This window comes from Ascidiella aspersa, chromosome 8, assembly GCF_963924565.1.
Source record: "Ascidiella aspersa chromosome 8, kaAscAspe10.2, whole genome shotgun sequence".
Classification (NCBI taxonomy): domain Eukaryota; kingdom Metazoa; phylum Chordata; class Ascidiacea; order Phlebobranchia; family Ascidiidae; genus Ascidiella; species Ascidiella aspersa.
The window spans coordinates 22,705,286-22,731,050 of NC_139454.1; the positions used below are offsets into that span (position 1 = coordinate 22,705,286).

The 25,765-nt window shown below is 35.4% G+C and overlaps 1 protein-coding gene across 1 annotated transcript; it reads left to right on the plus strand.

Annotated features, from left to right (window-relative positions):
• The first annotated feature begins 73 nt into the window (after positions 1-73).
• On the plus strand, positions 74-21,309 carry LOC146136909 (hemicentin-2-like). Its single transcript, XM_083396282.1, has 30 exons — positions 74-161; positions 338-452; positions 797-987; positions 1,065-1,179; positions 1,588-1,772; positions 2,350-2,521; positions 3,348-3,532; positions 3,738-3,852; positions 4,261-4,445; positions 5,081-5,192; positions 6,015-6,199; positions 6,427-6,541; positions 6,950-7,134; positions 7,770-7,881; positions 8,707-8,891; positions 9,119-9,233; positions 9,641-9,825; positions 10,461-10,572; positions 11,394-11,578; positions 11,755-11,863; positions 12,087-12,274; positions 12,745-12,856; positions 12,932-13,128; positions 13,749-14,042; positions 14,309-14,476; positions 14,536-14,631; positions 16,753-17,444; positions 18,168-18,399; positions 18,867-19,331; positions 19,887-21,309. The coding sequence occupies exons 1-30, from the start codon at positions 83-85 to the stop codon at positions 20,090-20,092; spliced, it is 5,592 nt and encodes a 1,863-aa protein (XP_083252408.1). The 5' UTR covers positions 74-82; the 3' UTR covers positions 20,093-21,309.
• The last annotated feature ends 4,456 nt before the right edge of the window (positions 21,310-25,765 follow it).

Here is a 25,765-nt window from a genome sequence, read left to right on the forward strand (position 1 = left end):
TTGGAGATCAGTCGATGGTATCTTTGGCTCAACTGCCGTTAATTCACCTACAACAAGTTATACAATTACTGGGTTGACTTCGATGAAAAAGTACGATGTACAAATAAGAAGTACAAGTGGCTCAGTCAACAGCACAACTGTTACAAAAACCACTTCAACAGGTTAGTATACGTGAAGTAAAATGGGTTTACATTTAGAAAGTATATTGCATTGTATTGAATGTCAATATAATTTTCAAAATATTCTCAAAATATTCTAATTAGCTTTTGCTAGCCAAAAGGAAATACAGTAAACCCGAATAAAAGTAATTTAAATTTTTACTTTACATCGATTTCAGGTTCAGTTCTTGTCAGTCTTTCCATTATTTCACCTCTAAGAGTAATTTTTGAATCAGCTACATCTGTGACGTGCACTTGTTCGGGTTATTACGAACCACAATGCAGATGGCTCAGGTATTTGAAATTTGTTAAACCATATTGCTGGGTGTTTTTCAAACATCCGATAGCCTAAATATATGTTCTTATATACATTTTAGAAATGAAAAAAATGATAAATATATGTTCTTTACATATGTAGTATTTAAACATAAAACGCACTATTTTGAAAGACCTATACCCAGTTGCATTATAAAAAATATATATGTTTCTTTAAAATATACTTTTATAAAATTCGCTTAACAAGAGTTTAACATATTCAAACCAATGTATCATATTGATTCAAATAAGCTCTCGCTGGCAAACTTGCTGATGTGTAAAACACATTTTTCACCTAAAGCGCATTTCATTTACCTCAATAGGAGCAACGCCATACACACTACAGCTACTTCGGCACAAGTTTACCAAACCTCCGCCACAGAGAGTGGAAGTACGTCAGGAACATCTACACTTCACATCAACATTACAGATCCAAGTTACGCGGGTCATTACGAGTGTAAGGCCACCAACTGGGATGGAAGTGGAACAAAGACCAAAACTTTAACCATATATGGTAGGTGTAAAAATCTAATAATTTTGCTTCCTTTCCACGTACATGTGCAGCAAACGTCGTTTGTTTTTCTAACACAGTTAGGCCAAGTATTGCAACAAGTAGGACAACTGTAGCGTTTCCTTCATACAACACTCCACAACAAGTTTACTGCGAATCGCGAGGTCACCCCAAGCCTACAGTTGATTGGACGAGGTAGGCAAAAGAGTTACAGCCCACGGCAACTGTTTTTATTATTCGCACAGCCTGAACAGTCAATTGTAACCCAAAATGGCTCTTAAAATGTAAGCTAGAATGCTTAGTTCTATGGTAGTGTTTGTGACTTTGAAATAAAAGTGAAAATAGAATTTGTCTTCAGCTTGTGGTAATGGCATTCCTGTAGTTCATTTATACTTTGCATGTTTATTATGTAGTCGAAAGGAAAGGTTCCACACGTATGACGCCTTTTCCAATGATTTTGCGTTACCTTTTATTGCAGCGAAAGCTTAATATAGCCGGCGTAAAAAATATTTTCGAATTAAGCCAGTCATTCAACCGTTGCATGCGCTGATATAAGCAGTGAAATTTTAGGAAGTTATCAAATGGAACGTATAATTTGATTAGGTCTGGCTTTTCGGTTGCAACAAGCAGTGGTCTAAAAACCCGTCAATTTCAAGCGAGCTCAACTGCTTTCTACGTAAAACAAATCCTCGACATCAGTCTTCAGAATGTTCTCGAATGTGGGGAGTATGTTTGTAAAGTTACGAGCTCAGATGGAAGCGAACAAACTAAGTCTGTAACTGTAACAGGTAAACTTAAACTTTATACACACGTTTGTCGCTTACAAACCTTTTTTTTCATCTTACACTCATTTATTTTGAATCATAATGCAACATTTTACCATATTAAAAAAATAGTTTCGCAAAACATGTACTTAATATCGTTTTTAAGTATTGGAGTACGATAACAAGTATCGCATATCCCTAATTAAACCAAGAATGTTATAGATTTAAAACATTTTGTTCCTTCTTACCCGAAAACAACCCGAAACAACTAATGTAGTTGACTCATTTAATGACTGCGGGCGCAATTTCTTTTCTTCGTATTGTTTAAAGTCACAGTAGCAGCCCACATTCTTTTAGCGCTTATTATTTCCTTGTTAAATTCTAAAAGGAAAAGTGACTGCGAAAAACACGTTAGACGTCATTCGCCGAACAGTGTTGCATTTAGCCTATACTTTTTAAACTTAGTGCCTAAATCGCTATAATGATTTTTGTGGTATCGCACATTAGGGGTGATAAAATATTTGTATTTTAGGGGTGATTAGGGGTGATAAAATAGATCGAAAAAGTCTTCACATTTGGTATTTCAACTTTTTATTTCCAGTGTCCTCCCATTTGAAACAAATAGAATCAGATTTTTATATCGCTTTTTTAACAATTCTGGTGCATCCGAACATAACGTTATCCACCAATGTGTTGATTGCAAATCATGGAGAATCGAGAATTGTTACTTGTACCAGCTACGGTTATCCAATGCCAAAGATAATCTGGAAAAAGTAAGAAGGCCTATATTTGTTTTTTACGCTTACGTTTCTTTATGTAGTGATTAACAGGGTGCAAACATAAATAAGAAAATATTTCGCCGTATATAAAACTGGTATTCGATTTTGTAAAATTAAGCAAGCACGTAACAGAATGGCGGTTAAAAATTAAACATTCGAACCGAAAATCTTTCTCAGTCATTTATTGGCGACGGAAAATGTATTGTAATAAAACTGTTTTGGCTAAGTGGTTAAAAGTTGCGATATTTCGACGACTGTCTTACGTAATCACAAGTGCATACGGTTTATTTACATAAACTTCGCGCAAAAACGTTATTGTAGCACATTTTTAAGGCTTTATTTTTATTGTACTGTAACTATGCCACTGTGCATTTTCGCTGCTCAAAAGGTTTTGCATGGAATGATAAGCCTTTAACGTTTTTGATTTAAACGAAGGGTTTAGAACAGGGATTTCGAATATTTATTTTAACTGCCCATCCTGTTGACTTATTATATATGGCGTACCCCTTAAAATATTGAATTAAAAAACAAAACACATGGGTTTAGGTTTAGAAGCCATAATTCGGCTTATCATCAAACAAAGTATAAACTTTAGCCGAACAAATTTTCAGCCCAGTTGTGCATAAGTGCCTAGTTTCATCAAATATTCTTGGCTTCAATAATTGATCAGCACGGGAAGTGGATAAACTAAAATTCGTTGAACGTAGTCTTTAGTTGCGTCCAATAACGTCATTCGCTGGATTTAACCATTTTATAAAGAACTCGGCGATTACTGCTACAGACATTTGTGAAACTTTCTTCAAAAAATTTTTACTTTTAGGTCAACCATGTTGGTTTCCTCCGACACCAGCCAACAATGTTATCAGACCATTTCCACTGACAGCACAAATTATGGCAAAACAGCGAACCTGCATCTAACAAATATTGACGTTGGTTTATCGGGAAGTTATTATTGCGTAGCAAATAACACAGAAGCAGTTCGTAGTGAAGCGTTGCAACTTATGGGTATGTATCTACTTCTATACTGGTTATATCTATAACTTAGTTACACCGGAAAACTATTAACGAATCACTAGATCTAAGCCTTTATCGTTCATTAAAAGCCGTTGTACACGTATGTGTAAACATATACGGTAGGTGTAAAATTCTAATAATTTTGCTTCCTTTCCACGTACATGTACAGCAAACGTCGTTTGTTTTTCTAACACAGTTAGGCCAAGTATTGCAACAAGTAGGACAACTGTAGCGTTTCCTTCATACAACACTCCACAACAAGTTTACTGCGAATCGCGAGGTCACCCCAAGCCTACAGTTGATTGGACGAGGTAGGCAAAAGAGTTACAGCCCACGGCAACTGTTTTTATTATTCGCACAGCCTGAACAGTCAATTGTAACCCAAAATGGCTCTTAAAATGTAAGCTAGAATGCTTAGTTCTATGGTAGTGTTTGTGACTTTGAAATAAAAGTGAAAATAGAATTTGTCTTCAGCATGTGGTACTGGCATTCCTGTAGTTCATTTATGCTTTGCATGTTTATTATGTAGTCGAAAGGAAAGGTTCCACACGTATGACGCCTTTTCCAATGATTTTGCGTTACCTTTTATTGCAGCGAAAGCTCAATATAGCCGGCGTAAAAAATATTTTCGAATTAAGCCAGTCATTCAACCGTTGCATGCGCTCGTATAAGCAGTGAAATTTTAGGAAGTTATCAAATGGAACGTATAATTTGATTAGGTCTGGCTTTTCGGTTGCAACAAGCAGTGGTCTAAAAACCCGTCAATTTCAAGCGAGCTCAACTGCTTTCTACGTAAAACAAATCCTCGACATCAGTCTTCAGAATGTTCTCGAATGTGGGGAGTATGTTTGTAAAGTTACGAGCTCAGATGGAAGCGAACAAACTAAGTCTGTAACTGTAACAGGTAAACTTAAACTTTATACACACGTTTGTCGCTTACAAACCTTTTTTTTCATCTTACACTCATTTATTTTGAATCATAATGCAACATTTTACCATATTAAAAAAATAGTTTCGCAAAACATGTACTTAATATCGTTTTTAAGTATTGGAGTACGATAACAAGTATCGCATATCCCTAATTAAACCAAGAATGTTATAGATTTAAAACATTTTGTTCCTTCTTACCCGAAAACAACCCGAAACAACTAATGTAGTTGCCTCATTTAATGACTGCGGGCGCAATTTCCTTTCTTTGTATTGTTTAAAGTCACAGTAGCAGCCCACATTCTTTTAGCGCTTATTATTTCCTTGTTAAATCCTAAAAGGAAAAGTGACTGCGAACAACACGTTAGACGTCATTCGCCGAACAGTGTTGCATTTAGCCTACTTTTTAAACTTAGTACCTAAATCGCTATAATGATTTTTGTGGTATCGCACATTAGGGGTGATAAAATATTTGTATTTTAGGGGTGATTAGGGGTGATAAAATAGATCGAAAAAGTCTTCACATTTGGTATTTCAACTTTTTATTTCCAGTGTCCTCCCATTTGAAACAAATAGAATCAGATTTTTATATCGCTTTTTTAACAATTCTAGTGCATCCGAACATAACGTTATCCACCAATGTGTTGATTGCAAATCATGGAGAATCGAGAATTGTTACTTGTACCAGCTACGGTTATCCAATGCCAAAGATATCATGGAAAAAGTAAGCAGGCCTATATTTGTTTTTTACGCTTACGTTTCTTTATGTAGTGATTAACAGGGTGCAAACATAAATAAGAATATATTTCGCCGTATATAAAACTGGTATTCGATTTTGTAAAATTAAGCAAGCACGTAACATAATGGCGGTTAAAAATTAAACATTCGAACCGAAAATCTTTCTCAGTCATTTATTGGCGACGGGAAAATGTATTGTAATAAAACTGTTTTGGCTAAGTGGTTAAAAGTTGCGATATTTCGACGACTGTCTTACGTAATCACAAGTGCATACGGTTTATTTACATAAACTTCGCGCAAAAACGTTATTGTAGCACATTTTTAAGGCTTTATTTTTATTGTACTGTAACTATGCCACTGTGCATTTTCGCTGCTCAAAAGGTTTTGCATGGAATGATAAGCCTTTAACGTTTTTGATTTAAACGAAGGGTTTAGAACAGGGATTTCGAATATTTATTTTAACTGCCCATCCTGTTGACTTATTATATATGGCGTACCCCTTAAAATATTGAATTAAAAAACAAAACACATGGGTTTAGGTTTAGAAGCCATAATTCGGCTTATCATCAAATAAAGTATAAACTTTAGCCGAACAAATTTTCAGCCCAGTTGTGCATAAGTGCCTAGTTTCATCAAATATTCTTGGCTTCAATAATTGATCAGCACGGGAAGTGGATAAACTGAAATTCGTTGAACGTAGTCTTTAGTTGCGTCCAATGACGTCATTCGCATTTAACCATTTTATAAAGAACTCGGCGATTACTGATACAGACATTTGTGAAAATTTCGTGACAATTTTTACTTTTAGGTCAACCATGTTGGTTTCCTCCGACACCAGCCAACAATGTTATCAGACCATTTCAACTGACAGCACAAATTATGGCAAAACAGCGAACCTGCATCTAACAAATATTGACGTTGCTTTATCGGGAAGTTATTATTGCGAAGCAAATAACACAGAAGCAGTTTATAGTGAAACATTGCAACTTATGGGTATGTATCTACTTCTGTACTGGTTATATCTATAACTTAGTTACACCGGAAAACTATTAACGAATCAGTAGATCTATTAAAGGCTCCTATAACGCGTAAGCCTTTATCGTTCATTAAAAGCCGTTGTACACGTATGTGTAAACATATACGGTAGGTGTAAAAATCTAATAATATTGCTTCCTTTCCACGTACATGTACAGCAAACGTCGTTTGTTTTTCTAACACAGTTAGGCCAAGTATTGCAACAAGTAGGACAACTGTAGCGTTTACTTCATACAACACTCCACAACAAGTTTACTGCGAATCGCGAGGTCACCCCAAGCCTACAGTTGATTGGACGAGGTAGGCAAAAGAGTTACAGCCCACGGAAACTGTTTTTATTATTCGCACAGCCTGAACAGTCAATTGTAACCCAAAATGGCTCTTAAAATGTAAGCTAGAATGCTTAGTTCTATGGTAGTGTTTGTGACTTTGAAATAAAAGTGAAAATAGAATTTGTCTTCAGCTTGTGGTACTGGCATTCCTGTAGTTCATTTATACTTTGCATGTTTATTATGTAGTCGAAAGGAAAGGTTCCACACGTATGACGCCTTTTCCAATGATTTTGCGTTACCTTTTATTGCAGCGAAAGCTCAATATAGCCGGCGTAAAAAATATTTTCGAATTAAGCCAGTCATTCAACCGTTGCATGCGCTCGTATAAGCAGTGAAATTTTAGGAAGGTATCAAATGGAACGTATAATTTGATTAGGTCTGGCTTTTCGGTTGCAACAAGCAGTGGTCTAAAAACCCGTCAATTTCAAGCGAGCTCAACTGCTTTCTACGTAAAACAAATCCTCGACATCAGTCTTCAGAATGTTCTCGAATGTGGGGAGTATGTTTGTAAAGTTACGAGCTCAGATGGAAGCGAACAAACTAAGTCTGTAACTGTAACAGGTAAACTTAAACTTTATACACACGTTTGTCGCTTACAAACCTTTTTTTTCATCTTACACTCATTTATTTTGAACCATAATGCAACATTTTACCATATTAAAAAAATAGTTTCGCAAAACATGTACTTAATATCGTTTTTAAGTATTGGAGTACGATAACAAGTATCGCATATCCCTAATTAAACCAAGAATGTTATAGATTTAAAACATTTTGTTCCTTCTTACCCGAAAACAACCCGAAACAACTAATGTAGTTGACTCATTTAATGACTGCGGGCGCAATTTCCTTTCTTTGTATTGTTTAAAGTCACAGTAGCAGCCCACATTCTTTTAGCGCTTATTATTTCCTTGTTAAATCCTAAAAGGAAAAGTGACTGCGAACAACACGTTAGACGTCATTCGCCGAACAGTGTTGCATTTAGCCTACTTTTTAAACTTAGTGCCTAAATCGCTATAATGATTTTTGTGGTATCGCACATTAGGGGTGATAAAATATTTGTATTTTAGGGGTGATTAGGGGTGATAAAATAGATCGAAAAAGTCTTCACATTTGGTATTTCAACTTTTTATTTCCAGTGTCCTCCCATTTGAAACAAATAGAATCAGATTTTTATATCGCTTTTTTAACAATTCTAGTGCATCCGAACATAACGTTATCCACCAATGTGTTGATTGCAAATCATGGAGAATCGAGAATTGTTACTTGTACCAGCTACGGTTATCCAATGCCAAAGATATCATGGAAAAAGTAAGCAGGCCTATATTTGTTTTTTACGCTTACGTTTCTTTATGTAGTGATTAACCGGGTGCAAACATAAATAAGAATATATTTCGCCGTATATAAAACTGGTATTCGTTTTTGTAAAATTAAGCAAGCACGTAACATAATGGCGGTTAAAAATTAAACATTCGAACCGAAAATCTTTCTCAGTCATTTATTGGCGACGGGAAATGTATTGTAATAAAACTGTTTTGGCTAAGTGGTTAAAAGTTGCGATATTTCGACGACTGTCTTACGTAATCACAAGTGCATACGGTTTGTTTACATAAACTTCGTGCAAAACGTTATTGTAGCACATTTTTAAGGCTTTATTTTTATTGTACTGTAACTATGCCACTGTGCATTTTCGCTGCTCAAAAGGTTTTGCATGGAATGATAAGCCTTTAACGTTTTTGATTTAAACGAAGGGTTTAGAACAGGGATTTCGAATATTTATTTTAACTGCCCATCCTGTTGACTTATTATATATGGCGTACCCCTTAAAATATTGAATTAAAAAACAAAGCACACGTGTTTAGGTTTAGAAGCCATAATTCGGCTTATCATCAAATAAAGTATAAACTTTAGCCGAACAAATTTTCAGCCCAGTTGTGCATAAGTGCCTAGTTTCATCAAATATTCTTGGCTTCAATAATTGATCAGCACGGGAAGTGGATAAGCTAAAATTCGTTGAACGTAGTCTTTAGTTGCGTCCAATAACGTCATTCGCTGGATTTAACCATTTTATAAAGAACTCGGCGATTACTGCTACAGACATTTGTGAAACTTTCTTCAAAAAATTTTTACTTTTAGGTCAACCATGTTGGTTTCCTCCGACACCAGCCAACAATGTTATCAGACCATTTCCACTGACAGCACAAATTATGGCAAAACAGCGAACCTGCATCTAACAAATATTGACGTTGCTTTATCGGGAAGTTATTATTGCGAAGCAAATAACACAGAAGCAGTTCGTAGTGAAGCGTTGCAACTTATGGGTATGTATCTACTTCTATACTGGTTATATCTATAACTTAGTTACACCGGAAAACTATTAACGAATCAGTAAATCTATTAAAGGCTCCTATAACGCGTAAGCCTTTATCGTTCATTAAAAGCCGTTGTACACGTATGTGTAAACATATACGGTAGGTGTAAAAATCTAATAATTTTGCTTCCTTTCCACGTACATGTACAGCAAACGTCGTTTGTTTTTCTAACACAGTTAGGCCAAGTATTGCAACAAGTAGGACAACTGTAGCGTTTACTTCATACAACACTCCACAACAAGTTTACTGCGAATCGCGAGGTCACCCCAAGCCTACAGTTGATTGGACGAGGTAGGCAAAAGAGTTACAGCCCACGGCAACTGTTTTTATTATTCGCACAGCCTGAACAGTCAATTGTAACCCAAAATGGCTCTTAAAATGTAAGCTAGAATGCTTAGTTCTATGGTAGTGTTTGTGACTTTGAAATAAAAGTGAAAATAGAATTTGTCTTCAGCTTGTGGTACTGGCATTCCTGTAGTTCATTTATACTTTGCATGTTTATTATGTAGTCGAAAGAAAGGTTCCACACGTATGACGCCTTTTCCAATGATTTTGCGTTACCTTTTATTGCAGCGAAAGCTCAATATAGCCGGCGTAAAAAATATTTTCGAATTAAGCCAGTCATTCAACCGTTGCATGCGCTCGTATAAGCAGTGAAATTTTAGGAAGTTATCAAATGGAACGTATAATTTGATTAGGTCTGGCTTTTCGGTTGCAACAAGCAGTGGTCTAAAAACCCGTCAATTTCAAGCGAGCTCAACTGCTTTCTACGTAAAACAAATCCTCGACATCAGTTTTCAGAATGTTCTCCAATGTGGGGAGTATGTTTGTAAAGTTACGAGCTCAGATGGAAGCGAACAAACTAAGTCTGTAACTGTAACAGGTAAACTTAAACTTTATACACACGTTTGTCGCTTACAAACCTTTTTTTTCATCTTACACTCATTTATTTTGAACCATAATGCAACATTTTACCATATTAAAAAAATAGTTTCGCAAAACATGTACTTAATATCGTTTTTAAGTATTGGAGTACGATAACAAGTATCGCATATCCCTAATTAAACCAAGAATGTTATAGATTTAAAACATTTTGTTCCTTCTTACCCGAAAACAACCCGAAACAACTAATGTAGTTGACTCATTTAATGACTGCGGGCGCAATTTCCTTTCTTTGTATTGTTTAAAGTCACAGTAGCAGCCCACATTCTTTTAGCGCTTATTATTTCCTTGTTAAATTCTAAAAGGAAAAGTGACTGCGAACAACACGTTAGACGTCATTCGCCGAACAGTGTTGCATTTAGCCTACTTTTTAAACTTAATGCCTAAATTGCTATAATGATTTTTGTGGTATCGCACATTAGGGGTGATAAAATATTTGTATTTTAAGGGTGATTAGGGGTGATAAAATAGATCGAAAAAGTCTTCACATTTGGTATTTCAACTTTTTATTTCCAGTGTCCTCCCATTTGAAACAAATAGAATCAGATTTTTATATCGCTTTTTTAACAATTCTAGTGCATCCGAACATAACGTTATCCACCAATGTGTTGATTGCAAATCATGAAGAATCGAGAATTGTTACTTGTACCAGCTACGGTTATCCAATGCCAAAGATATCATGGAAAAAGTAAGCAGGCCTATATTTGTTTTTTACGCTTACGTTTCTTTATGTAGTGATTAACCGGGTGCAAACATAAATAAGAATATATTTCGCCGTATATAAAACTGGTATTCGTTTTTGTAAAATTAAGCAAGCACGTAACAGAATGGCGGTTAAAAATTAAACATTCGAACCGAAAATCTTTCTCAGTCATTTATTGGCGACGGGAAATGTATTGTAATAAAACTGTTTTGGCTAAGTGGTTAAAAGTTGCGATATTTCGACGACTGTCTTACGTAATCACAAGTGCATACGGTTTGTTTACATAAACTTCGCGCAAAACGTTACTGTAGCACATTTTTAAGGCTTTATTTTTATTGTACTGTAACTATGCCACTGTGCATTTTCGCTGCTCAAAAGTTTTTGCATGGAATGATAAGCCTTTAACGTTTTTGATTTAAACGAAGGGTTTAGAACAGGGATTTCGAATATTTATTTTAACTGCCCATCCTGTTGACTTATTATATATGGCGTACCCCTTAAAATATTGAATTAAAAAACAAAACACATGGGTTTAGGTTTAGAAGCCATAATTCGGCTTATCATCAAATAAAGTATAAACTTTAGCCGAACAAATTTTCAGCCCAGTTGTGCATAAGTGCCTAGTTTCATCAAATATTCTTGGCTTCAATAATTGATCAGCACGGGAAGTGGATAAACTAAAATTCGTTGAACGTAGTCTTTAGTTGCGTCCAATGACGTCATTCGCATTTAACCATTTTATAAAGAACTCGGCGATTACTGATACAGACATTTGTGAAAATTTCTTCAAAAAACTTTACTTTTAGGTCAACCATGTTGGTTTCCTCCGACACCAGCCAACAATATTATCAGACCATTTCAACCGACAGCACAAATTATCGGAAAACAGCGAACCTGCATCTAACAAAAATTGACGTTGCTTTATCGGGAAGTTATTATTGCGAAGCAAATAACACAGAAGCAGTTCGTAGTGAAGCGTTGCAACTTATGGGTATGTATCTACTTCTATACTGGTTATATCTATAACTTAGTTACACCGGAAAACTATTAACGAATCAGTAGATCTATTAAAGGCTCCTATAACGCGTAAGCCTTTATAGTTCATTAAAAGCCGTTGTACACGTACGTGTATAAATTTTTATATTCTTAAAATAATCGTATTTTTAGTTCGAGCAAACATATCCCTTTTACCGTGGGACGTAACACAACTTCCTGGGGCATTCTACGTCGATTGTGTTTCATTTGGATGGCGCCAGCCCAACGTTTACTGGATAAGGTACGGTCTATATTAAGAATGTTTGGATCAGGGTTCATACCCTGATATAAAAATTCTGACAAACTTTATTAAATTGATTAATATTATTGTTAAACGAAAGCATCCCGCCGGCCGAAATTTATTTTTCCCTGTTTTATAGCACTAAAATGATTTTTTTGTTTGGTATGACCTAATGTCATCATTTATTACCGTTGCTACAATTGAAACTTTTGTATTTTCACAGAAAAGGCCATTATATTACGACACTCACTTCGGTTGGAGTGCACCAAGTTATTACAGCAGTTTCCACATTCCAAGTGAACTCGCGTCTCCACTACACAAACACAAGCATTGAACAAGTTGGAGCTTACACATGCACAGCAAGCAACAACATGCCTCCTTCCGTTGTGAACACCACGTTCTATTTACATGGTAAGGCGAATATAGCTATATCAACATTCCTGTAATAACAAGCCAAGAGTCGGGGGTGTTCGATACTTCACATGTTATCCCGATATCGATATTTCGAACAAATATTATCGCGACCCGATTATATAACAAATGACGTCATTACTACGATCAAGTAAGCAAAATAGTGAAATAAAAACGTTGAATAAACTTACAAAAATTGTTTTAGCTAAGAAGTTTAGATACCTCCGGTCGTTAACCGATTTTTTTTAAATTTACTATTCAAGATTGAATGAGTTGGTTGCTGAGTTGGATGTCATGGCTAGAATATAAAGACTTGATATCGGATCGGTACCGATACCACTCTGGTATCGGACGAGTACCGATACTCCGTTCGGATATTATCGGACATCCGTAGCCATAAGTGTTGGATATGTACTTGTAAACGTTTTTTGAGCAAATTGAATGTAACGTTTATTGCGATTTGGTTTCAGCCACGGCAAACATCTCCTTGTTAACGAAAACAGTTTCGCTTAAAGACGGCATCAGGACGCAAGTTAATTGCACATCATTCGGATTTCCTCAACCACAAGTTTATTGGACAAAGTAAGGCTTTAGTTCGTTATATGCTAAATTGCATTTATGATTTACGTTTAATCGGCTAACTTATGTTTCGAACAGAAATAGCATCAACGTGTCAAGCAATACAGGAGATGAAATATTTCAAACAGTTCACAAAGAGACATTTTACATGACTGTCGCGTCTATTGAATTTGTAAAGCCTTCGCCCACTACAACAGGAAGTTTCGTATGCCACGCCAGCAACACAGTCGATGAAAACAACTCAACCTCACTGCAAGAAACATTAACCGTTGCTGGTAGGTTTTTAGTTTTTATTCCTTTATAAACTGACACCTTGACTTGTTGTACTTGATTACGTTCACATGTAGTTGTGATCTAGTTTCAACGTTTAACAGGTCGCGATTTTAAACGGTGCAGTTAAAGCAAGGGTGGGTCAGAATTTAATTACGCGGTTCAAAAACTTTTTTATATGTGACGTCATTAGTTACATCATACCGTGACGTTATAAAACAACCGACCTTCAAATCAACGCTGTGATTAAGCGAATTTGTGCGCAAATATAAATAAGCGAATTTCAAGCTGATCCAGCGAAGCACGAAAAAATGCTTCACTTGTTTAACTTGGCCGAGTTTTAAATACGAAAGATAAGTGACGCACTAGACACACAAGAACAATCAAAGATTCACATATCGTTAGATATGGCATTTATAAAATTACAGAATTTAGTTCAAACAACACATCCGGGCTGAAAACTGCATGCGGCGCCTTTAGGCTGACATTGTTTCCTTAAAAGTGTCAGAAACAAACTAGAAAATAAGTGCAACCAGGCGAAATATAATTTTAAAGCGGGATGTGGCCTGGTGCATTCCTTGACCCGCCCCTGATTCAAATCTTCGATATATTTTGCCTTTTTCAGTCAAACCCAGGTTTATGAGTTCTTCAATTCCAAGTGAATTCAGCCAATCACAGTCGTTGAGTTGTACGTTTGCCGCCGACCAGTCGACCACCTTCCACTGGACCATCAACCACCAAAACGTCACAATCAACAGCGACGCGTCGCCAATCTACGTCACAATCCACAGGACAAACAACATAGTGACGTCACAACTAACAATAGAAGCTTGCGCTATATATGGCGCCAACGCAAGTGTGAAGTGCTGGGCTGAAAATGGAGAAGGTGTCGCAAGCAATGTTGCTGTAATCAACAAAGGTACCGCATTAAAATATAAGTTTGATATAACGATTTATTTTTTCACTGTTATAACCATATAGATCAACAATGAATTATTATCATAGTTTTTATTTCGAGTGAAAAAAACCTGTGCTTGTTTTAAGGAAATCTTGAACATTAAAAAGTAAATATGTTGAAAATATTTGCAAGTTTTCTGATGTGTGATCTAGTTGGTCAATATGTGTTTAGACACAACTAGTCTTAAATTGTTGATTTAACTTCTGTATCCTTCAACTATTTTATAGACTTGCTGTTCGACAATGGACAGTTCTTCGTCCGCTACCAGCTCCACAGAAGTCAAGCTGATGCCAAACTGCATTGTGAAAACTACGGAGGAAAATTACCGTCATTTGAATATTTAAAAGGAAGTTATTTAGCATCTTCACTTACAAAGAAGGCAGTTTGGATCAACGGTAATTCTCATAAATTTTGACTTGTACTTTATGATTTCTTGACCTTTACTTTATAACAGCAAAGGCAAGTTACACAAGCTGCGTTTCGTTTTACAACGGAGCTACTCAATCCATGAATTGCAGCGCTTCTTTACCTGTCCTATGTGTATTTCCTGGTAAGTAAAAAGCGCTATAGTTAGAGCCTAATTTCCAAACAGCCTAATTATTTTGACGTTTATTGTTGATGCGCTATAGCTCCCATTTCAGTCTAATTGTATTGTGAAAGTTTCTTACCTTTATAATAAAATGACTTCATCGCTGTCCATGACTTAATATTATTTCTGATACTGGTTTACCTATTTATAAAATATGACCAACCAACCTTCAATAACTTAAGTATTACTATTGTCATTCTAACGCACCTTTTACAAACTGTTCAATGTGTTTTGTGTTTGTCACTTGCTCAAGGCTAACTATTTAAATTAAAAGATGGCAATGGCTTGTGACAAACAGTTGTGCGTTGTATATCTGTGGGGTTAATCATAGCAATTGATATTATTGATGTTTCGGTAATTCGTTTTACTGAAGCTAAGAGTCATCGCGACTAAATAATTGTGAAGTGGATTGACAAAACAAAATTTTACAAGAATTTTAACTTGATTGAAAATTGTTGGACGCTATTTCATAGCAAAAACACATAAACCTAGTGGTCCTGGGTAACTCGAAAAGTCATTTGGTAATTGATGAAAATTAATTTGCATTTTCTCTAAGATTCCGACGGGCACGTATACGTTACACCGTTCAAAGGCCTCAAACAAATACAATGCCCTTTGTAACCGTAACACGTACAGTACTTGCAGTAAATTTATTATAGTAAACTAACCATGACAACTATATAGTTTATTAGATAAAATACTCGGCGTTGCCCAGATTAAACAGATTAGTCACCAGTTTATTAGGCCTACTGACAAGTAGGGCGATTATTTTTGGACTTGTCAAAAAAAGTCAAAATTTTTTTTTTTACACGTTAGGTCAAAATTTGTCAAATTTTTTTTAAGTCAAAATCGAATAAAAAGGAACATAAATTTACAAATTAAAAAAAAGCTATAGTCAGCATATTGAAAATGGTCTTTCAGTTTTTTTAAACTTATCGTTTAAATTTTAACAAAAAATTAGTTTTGATTTATATTCAAAGTCATTTTAACCGTGTTATATCTTCATTAGAGCAATATACGTTATAAAAAACGTATGAACAACGACGCCTAGGTTATTTAAATCAATGTGATTCTAACAGGTGAAAATTTTGTCAAAATAAATGATATTTAGGTTCAAATTTGTCAAAATTTTAATTTTTCAGGTCTAAATTTCCTAACTTTTGGTCAAAAAATAATCCCCCTACTGATAAGGCTATCAAAATATAGCCAACTATTTGCATATTAAGTCATTTTCGAGTATAGATCAAATAAAGAAGCGGTAACGCAAACGGCCTCCAAAGCATATCGCCTTTAAAGTTGTTATACATGGTGATACCTGTGTGTTAATGTAATTTTATCGTAATACCAGAGTAAGTTTGCCGAAACCGCCTATCATAAGCCACTACGCAGTATTTAATCTTGTCAAAAGTGTGAATTTTTTTGAAAAGCCACCACCAACAAAATAATTACGCACAAGCTGCGTCCCAAGACAGACACACTCGTAACTCAGTAAAATATGAGTTGCGCACTGTTAAAACCGCTGCAATAAACGGAATATTTTGCAAACTCTTGTCAAACTTTGCGAGGGTAAACACGCTAAAAGCAGCAAATAAACTTTTAACCCGTGACCGTTTGAAAGTGAAAATTGCCATTACCATGTTGAAGCGACGACGCTGGCTTAAGACGTGCGCTCATTGCTCCGTCTTTCTCTCATGGAAAGAGACTAGTTTTGCAGTAGGAGCACTTGACTTCTCTATATTCTGGCGTATCAAGCCGTTTCACTCTTGAGAGTTGGAAATGTGTACAAAATGTGCGCAACGTATAGTTCTGTCTCTCTCATGCTGTATGAACGTATATGCCGACGGACCAACCAGACAAATATTATAGAGTTGTTTGGATTATTAATATTTGAAAAGTTAATTAACTGAACAGTTCTAGATTGTTTTTACTATGTACACCATTTGTAATGTTAAATACAGAATTCTTAGATTCCGTACAAAAACAACCTTCAACATAAAGTTTGCACCTATTCAATTTGAAATAATCTCTCTATAAGGCTGTATGATTTCGCGTGCATAATAAAATAATAACATTTGTTTGTAGCAATCGAAAATGAAATAAGGTTGCTGGTCAACACAACGGCGTCTGGCGGCGATGATACGGTTTCTCTACAAAAACTCAACACATTGGAAAACAACCTGAGGCAACTTCCAAAGGGCAACTATTCATTACAATACAACCTCACACAAGTCAGCGTACAAGTTGTGGTGAAACAACTAACATCAACCGGCGGAACAACCGAGTCAGGTTTGATCAATTTTGAGAAATCCTCGGTAAATGCTACCTTTCAGAACGCCGGCAATTTCCCAGTGGCCATCGTGATGTTTGAAGCCGTCTTTAAAACCAATTCAACATCATGCGCTTTTGTCAATGCTGGTCAGCGAGATTCCAATAAACGTTATGCTGAACTAAGCCCCAAGGTTTTCACCAGCTTGTCAGGTTACGATGTTAAAACTGGTGCCAGGCTAATGGGCTCCGTCGCATTTTCGCGGAAACTTGCAAACGCCGACCTGACTTCCCGCGAGGTTTGCCGAAACGACGTAATATCGTCGACAAACCTTAGCTTGCAAAAGGTGGAATATGCTTGCAGTTTCGTAGACCAATCGTCGGCTTATTCCACCTCTGGATGCCGCAGCAAAGTGATAGGCGACCAGATCCACTGCGAATGCGATCACCTCACCGTGTTCTCTATTCTGCTCTCAATGAAAACAAGGGCCATTTCACTTGGAGTTAAAGTAAGAGATTGGCATGTTAATGATATAATTGTATTCGAACAAAAATTCAATAAATAAACAAACAGAGAAAGACATACCTCCTATCTGATTTCACACTAAGCCTTTTATTAGGGTGATTTGTTTAGGAGCAACGAATTTTCAAGGAATACTACTGAATCAATCAAATAAAATGTTAACTTTTCAAATCATATAAAGACAAACCAAATCATTTAATTCTAAATTGCCAAATCACTAAACAAATAACAACTATTTTAATCAATGTACTGGCTCAACTTTTATTAGTTTTGTTTATTATATATTTTTTCGTTATTTATTATATACTCATTTTCCAAGGGTTCCAGTCACCAATTCATAACTAGAATATTCACATTTTACATGTAACTGCCGAAATATTTATTTACAACTTAAACATTTTAAAGAGTAATAGTTGATATGATGTTACTCCCTAAAAAATGAAAAAGCACATCTGACTTTGCCTAAATCGAAAACGAAAAACTCGAACTTCAAGCTCTTGATTCAAAAGCAATTTGGGCTTGGGAACTTGTTCATTGTAAAATGGATATTTTTATTGTCAATACCACCACAAAAGTAAGAATGAAACTGAGTTTTCAGCCAAATATCGTAGGTTTGTCATAAGTGAGCAATCTTTCTAAACTTATCGCAACCCAACAATAATGCACTCGTGCTTTACACTTTCCAAATTCCCTCCCACATTTCTTTCAGGTCCTCTCGTACGTTTGCGAATCGATCTCAGTTTGCTTCCTCGTGCTCAGCATCGCGCTACTGTTACGTCACAAGCGGCAGATCGCGAGCGACCGGACCCTGATCCAGCTGTGCGTCGTCTTCTCCCTCCTGCTCCTCCACGTCGCTAATCTCCTCCAGGATGCAGCGATCCTCCATCAGGTCGGATGTGTCTTCCTCTCTGCCAGCATCCACTACTTCTTGATTGCATCAGGTGGCGACCTTATATGGAAATTCGTGTATTGCTCGTTTGTCTGTTTTCTCTGCTCAACTTTTTGGGAAATTAAACACCAGAAAAATTCTTTCTGTTTAACCTCATGACATAGATCTTTCAGTTTTCATTAAATTTATGTAATTTACCTGTTTAACTTGTGATAGCTATACTTTATCCACGTTTTCCTTTCAATTTAAACTGTTTAGTTCTCAACTATTTGTTTTTTATTTATCTATTACCTTGAATGCGATATTTCTATTTAGGTTTACTAAAGTATTTAGTTCTCTTTACATTAGATAATTTAATAAATACACGACATCTACAGAAGGTTTATCGTTATTTTTTCCTTTCATTTTGGAACAGTTTTGGTTCATAATCAATCCTTATAGACTATGTTTTGTCTAACTTAATTTCAGGATTTTATGTTTCTCAATTTTAGCATACCTAAACCTTATTTTGTTTTTCAGTTTGCTGGTTTACGATCGACGGAATTCGAATAACAATGGCCATGACGAACCCGATTGGATTCCAGGTCCAAGACTCCCAGAAGCGATCAAAGGTGTTCTTGGTGGTTGGATGGTTCATTCCGGCACTTCTGGTTGGATCGGCGCTCGCCGCTGGTCTTCCAACAGGAACCTATATGAAGATCAAGGACATTAACGTTACACAACAAGGGGGAAGCAAATTCGATAGATGCTGGTTGGATCCTGGCACCAACGTGTTCATTCTCACTGTGATCGTGCCGATCGCGATTTGTCTGCTGGTCAACTTCCTCTCTGCTCTCATCGGATCGTGGGCGCTCCTTTCCTCCAGGAAGAAAAAGAAGCGAAAAAGTCCGGAGGAAATGGATCAAGACGCCAAGACCTTTTTCAAGGCCTTCTTTTTCTTGATGTTGGTTCTCGGAACAACCTGGGTTCTTGGATTTTTTGCAGGTAAAATTTGCAAACGGGAACAGAGTTGTTGCACATTTTCACGAAATATATTCAAAGACATTAAAATACTTTTCAAAGGAAATTTATCGCATTTTAAAGACCTTTAATATAATCTTTTGGCGTATTTTGAAGATAATTATAAATTAAAACAGAATAAATGCCAGGTGAAACGCACTAAGAAAAAAAAAGATTAAAAAATTGCTTTACTACTGCAATTTCTAAACAAATTATTTAGGCTTCACATAAAATAAATTCAAATAATCCTATTTGGAAATGCAGGACTTTTCAGTATCAATTTCAATTTAAAGACGCTAAATGGCTTTGTGGCATTCCATAACTTTGAGGCAAATCTAAACAAAGCTTCGTTCGTAATTTGGATGACAATGTTACAAAAATGCTACAATTTGACTGAAATTTTACTTTTTCTTCGCGACTTTGTTCCTTTTTGTATGTTAAGCAATCTTTAGTATCAAAATTGTATTTAGATTCAGGCACTGCAAGCCGTTTATAAAGCCTAATAAATTTAGTGTATAATTAAAGCTATTTTTGCCCTAGGTCTCGGCGACGAGATGACGTCAGAAGTGATGACGTACATCCACACGCTGGTGAACGGGCTTCAGGGATTGGCGGTGTTCTATTGCTACTGTGTCAAGAATGACGTTATTCGCAAGAAGATATCATACGCAGGAAAAACTTCTGGCGTTTCAGGCCAGGAAACTTCAAGCGACCATAACCTAACACAGCAAAGTTCCCGCATTTAGGAAACATCGAAATACAATTGGTCAGAGGTTGTTTTTCTCTTCACTTCTATTCACGTGTTAAGTTATGCGACGTTCAGCTCTAGTCTAGAGATTACTGTAACAATATTTGCCAGATTTGTAAATGCCGAGTTAGATTTTCGATTTATCTTTGTATCTTTCCATTTTTCAAAAATCTGTTTCTTTCTTCGTTTGTCAATTTTGAGCATTGTTATGGACAGTTATTTAAAAATGTATCTATAGCATGTCTACGTCAAACATTTTTAAAATTGTGCTGATTTAGATAGTGACGCTTATAATAATGTATACCGTTTCATAAACTGCAGTGTTTTGTTTTCTTTAATTTTGTCAAGTATATAACCTTTTGTATTATTATTATGTTTATCTCCATAAACATTTGAATAAGTCGGCAAAACCAACGTGATAAAATTATATACGTGAGCAGAAAATATTTGTGAATTCATGTTTTACTCAAGTCTCGTATAAATTTTCGATCAGGTAAAAAAATCGATTTTCTATACATTGAATTCCATAGTCACAAAAGCAACGCAATTTCCACTGTTTGTTACTTGTCACTGATTGGATGCTGCGCTACTGAAGTGGTCCGTTTTTCTCAAGACGCCAAAACTATGGTGTATGTATACTTATAGTCGCGATGCAATTTATCCCGTTGCAAGCACTTTTTTAAATCGAAGCTTGTTAAGTGTTATACTTGCATATCGTATCACCCAATTTGATGTTTAAACTTGCTAAACAGGCCTGGATGGAATATTCTTTTACCATGTGTTCCATTGTCGAACAGCTATATTATACTTTCCATAGTTTATAATTAAGTGTTGGGCCACACGTAACGTCAACCACAAACGCCTATTGGTGAGATTTTATTATTTATAACAAATATTTCGTCGACACTTCTTTATGTATACCATTACCTTGTAATAAACTTTTGTTGTATTCGGTATTGCTTTCTAGGTTTCGATTGACCTCCAAAGTATGAAAAATTGATTATGCTTTCCTGGTTTTATTATCACTAATATGTTTAATAGTTTCATTCTTGAGGTGTTACTGAATATATTTCTGTAGCTTGGACCAATGTTGCTGATGTTGTAACTGTTTTGTTTTTTGTTGCAATTGTAAAAGTCATTGCTTGGTTAGATATCATCGTAGTAATCGAAGTTACATATTGGGCTTCTGTTGCTAAACATATAATCCTTTAAATAAACTAAATCGATCAAGAAACAATTGCATATTTTTTTTTATTCCGAGCCAATCACTAATCATTTCGTTTAAAAGCGTTTGATTTTGTTCTGCAATGTAACTCCAAGTTTTTTTTAACCCACTCAAAGACATTGAATCTTATTTGTTTTTACCCAACCATGTTCCACAAAATAGGACAGACCTTTCGTTTATACAAGCAATAAATTATTTTACACGTTCTTATAAAATACGCGATAATTTACAGGAAAGCTATCTGCGCAGTGACGCATTGTCTAGTTTTAGCAGATCTTGGGTGTGAAACGCTATGTGAAATCAAAAAGCAGCGATATCGTGAATGAAGCACATGGCAGAAAGAGATCAACGGCATTAAATAGATGTGACAAAAGTGCAGTGCGATACTGTCTGTAGCTTTTCTATCGATAGACAATTGGTTATGAAGCAATTCATAGAAAAGAAGTAAACAAAATAAAGGTAAGATCCGCCCGTTTAAATGAACGAATAATGGTTGTCATTACCAATCGAAATGCACTTACAGTCGCCCAAAAAGTTTCGATGAGTGTTTTCAGCACTTGGTTAAGCATAAAGACGGAAAATGTTGTAAATTCTGTCGTGGAACACTCTTCGGTTTGCTCTGACGCCTAGATCTTCTACAGATAAAAATCCAACTCCAACCGCGCACATAGTGTTGTGAAAATCAGGTGTAGCTTTTGACGTTATTTCCGAAAGATTTTATAGCCTTCCAGGAAGGAAATTATTCGAATTTTACTCTTAGAGCAATGTCACAGGCAAATAGTGGACAATAACAAACTAAGTAGGTAATTTTGACGATTTAAAACAATCCAATTTTCAAGGTGAACTTTCGTGATTTTTCAACAAAAACCGGTTAGAACCGCCTAAAACTGGTTTAATCAAGTGTTTGGTGCAGTTATAACCAAAAATGTTGTTTGATAAAATTTGAAAATTTGGCAAGGCTAGAGCTTTGGTGTTTTTTTGATTTGTGACGATTTAAAAAAATCCAATTTTCATGGTGAATTTCCGTGATTTTTCAACAAAAACCGGTTAGAACCGCCTTAAACTGGTTTAATCAAGGATTTGGGGCAATTAGAAGCAAAGAAGTCTTTGGGTTAAATTGGATAATTTGGCAAGGCTATATAGCCTTGGTGTTTTTTTCGATTTTTGACGATTTTTAGAAAATCCCATTTTTACGGGGAATTTACCGGAATTTTCAACAGAAACCGGTTAGAACCGCCTTAAACTGGTTTAATCAAGGATTTGGGGCAATTAGAAGCAAAAAAGTTTTTGGGTTAAATTGGAAATATTGGCAAATGCCTTTGTGTTTTTTTCGATTTTTGACGATTTTTAGAAAATCCTATTTTTAAGGGGAATTTACCGGAATTGTCACCAGAAACCGGTTAGAACCACCTTAAACTGGTTTAATCAAGGATTTGGGGCAATTAGAAGCAAAAAAGTCTTTGGATTGAATTGGAAAATTTGGCAAGGCTATGGCCTTGGTGTTTTTTCGATTTTTGACGATTTTAAAAAAATCCTGTTTTTAAGGTGAATTTACAGGAATTGCCAACAAAAACCGGTTAGAACCGTCATAGACTAGTTTAATCAAGGATTTGGGGCAATTAGAAGCAAAAAAGTTTTTCGGTAAAATTGGTGTGTTATCGATTTTTGACAATTTTTAGAATATCCTGTTTTTAAGGTGAGTTTACCGGAATTTTCATCAGAAACCAGTTAGAACCGCTTTAAACTGGTTTAATCAAGGATTTGGGGCAATTAGAAGCAGAAAAGTTTTTCGGTAAAATTGGAAAATTTGGAAAAGCTTACAGCCTTGGTGTTTTTTCGATTTTTGACGATTTTTAGAAAATCCTGTTTTTATGGAAAATTTACCGGAATTTTTCACAGAAACCAGTTAGAACCGCTTTAAACTGGTTTAATCAAGGATTTGGGGCAATTATAAGCAAAAACGTTTTTCGGTAAAATTGGTAAACTTGGAAAGGCTATAGCCTTGGTGTTTTTTCGATTTTTGACGATTTTTAGAAAATCCTGTTTTTAAGGTGAATTTACAGGAATTGCCAACAAAAACCGGTTAGAACCGCCATAAACTAGTTTAATCAAGGATTTGGGGCAATTAGAAGCAAAAAAATTTTTCGGTAAAATTGGAAAATTTGGCAAGGCTATAGCCTTGGTGTGTTTTCGATTTTTGACAATTTTTAGAAAATCCTGTATTTAAGGTGAATTTACCGGAATTTTCATCAGAAACCAGTTAGAACCGCTTTAAACTGGTTTAATCAAGGATTTGGGGCAATTAGAAGCAAAAAAGTTTTTCGGTAAAATTGGAAAATTTGGAAAGGCTATCCCCCTTGGTGTTTTTTCGATTTTTGACGATTTTTCGAAAATCCTATTTTTAAGGGGAATTTACCGGAATTGTCACCAGAAACCGGTTAGAACCGCCTTAAACTGGTTTAATCAAGGATTCGGGGCAATTAGAAGCAAAAAAGTCTTTGGGTTGAATTGGAAAATTTGGCAAGGCTCATAGCCTTGGTGTGTTTTCGATTTTTGACGATTTTTCGAAAATCCTATTTTTAAGGGGAATTTACCGGAATTGTCACCAGAAACCGGTTAGAACCGCCTTAAACTGGTTTAATCAAGGTTTTGGGGCAATTAGAAGCAAAAAGGTTTTTCGATAAAATTGGAAAATTTGGCAAGGCCACAGCCTTGGTGTTTTTTCGATTTTTGACGATTTTTAGAATATCCTGTTTAGAAGGTGAATTTACAGGAATTGCCAACAAAAACCGGTTAGAACCGCCATAGACTAGTTTAATCAAGGTTTTGGGGCAATTAGAAGCAAAAAATTTTTTCGGTAAAATTGTAAAATTTGGAAAGGCTTACAGCCTTGGTGTTTTTTCGATTTTTGACGATTTTCAGAAAATCCCGTTTTTATGGAAAATTTACCGGAATTTTTCACAGAAACCAGTTAGAACCGCGTTAAACTGGTTAAATCAAGGATTTGGGGCAATTAGAAGCAAAAAAGTTTTTCGGTAAAATTGGAAAATTTGGCAAGGCTAGGCCTTGGTGTTTTTTCGATTTTTGACGATTTTTAGAAAATCCTATTTTTAAGGGGAATTTACCGGAATTGTCACCAGAAACCGGTTAGAACCGCCTTAAACTGGTTTAATCAAGGTTTTGGGGCAATTAGAAGCAAAAAGGTTTTTCGATAAAATTGGAAAATTTGGAAAGGCTTGCAGCCTTGGTGTTTTTTCGATTTTTAACGATTTTCAGAAAATCCTGTTTTTATGGAAAATTTACCGGAATTTTTCGCAGAAACCAGTTAGAACCGCGTTAAACTGGTTTAATCAAGGATTTGGGGCAATTAGAATCAAAAAAGTTTTTTTTAAGAATTTTAAAGCTCATATAGAAGTGGGTAGCATCTTATAATTGGTGAATATATTAAAAGTGAATAAAGATATTCGAAACTTTTGTATGGGCTTTGATATTCTTGTTATTTTTGCTGTTAGTTTCATGTCTTATCGTGTTGGTTTCATGTCTTATTATGTTAGTTTAGCCACAATGGTTAGCATTATACAGGCAGTGTTTCTAGATAAATAGAATCATGGTATTGATAGTGCAAAGATTCGCCTCAGTGTAAAACTCGAAAATTATGCGAAAATAAAATAAAATAATGTGTAAAAATTATGCGAAAATAAAATAATGTGTAAAAAATCTAAAAATGAAAATAATGTGTAAAAATTCTAAACGAGATTCTGCTACAAAGTAGTTAAAAAGAGATATTTCTGTTAACCAAATTTAAAATTATTTTTTATCGGAGAAACCTTCGCGCCCCTAAGTGGTTGCCCCACAGATCAAGAAACCCTGTATTACACGTTCAGCATTTAATAGTGACAAACATATTGATCAATTTAATATTACAATTTCAGAAATAGACCTTGTGTACGTAAAGATGATGACGATTTAATTTGGCTTTTGCGTTACGGATTAAAATTAAACCGATATTCGATAAACACCACAAACTATGAAAACGTTTGGCTAATAAACAAACCAGATTTCAGCTATACACACACATCTGAGTTATTCAGCAATACAATGAACAAACCTCAATGAACAATTCGTTGTTTTCGCAATGATCTTGTCATTCAAACTTGACGTTTTAACTATATCTATTATTTCTGTTAATTCGTCAAAAAGATTTATTTTGATTTTTTTTTTGAAAAAGTATTTTGCTTATAACTGCACCAAGCACTTGATTAAACCTTTTCGAGGCGGTTCTAACCGGTTTTTGCTGAAAAATTAGGAAAATTCACAATAAAAATTGGCTTTTTTAAAACGTCAAAAAAAAAAACCAAGGCTTGCCAAATTTTTCCAATTTTATTGAAAAACCTTTTCGGTTATCATTGCACCAAACCCTTGATTAAACCAGTTCAAAGCGGTTTT

What these genes read in the sequence shown, in the direction of transcription:
- LOC146136909 (XM_083396282.1), top strand. Translation starts at nt 83, where the DNA reads ATGAAAAAGTACGATGTACAAATAAGAAGTACAAGTGGCTCAGTCAAC. An exon ending in TAAGTCTGTAACTGTAACAG is followed by an intron (nt 9,826 to 10,460) that starts GTAAACTTAAAC and finishes TAACAATTCTAG; the next exon opens with TGCATCCGAACATAACGTTA. An exon ending in CCATTTCACTTGGAGTTAAA is followed by an intron (nt 17,445 to 18,167) that starts GTAAGAGATTGG and finishes CATTTCTTTCAG; the next exon opens with GTCCTCTCGTACGTTTGCGA.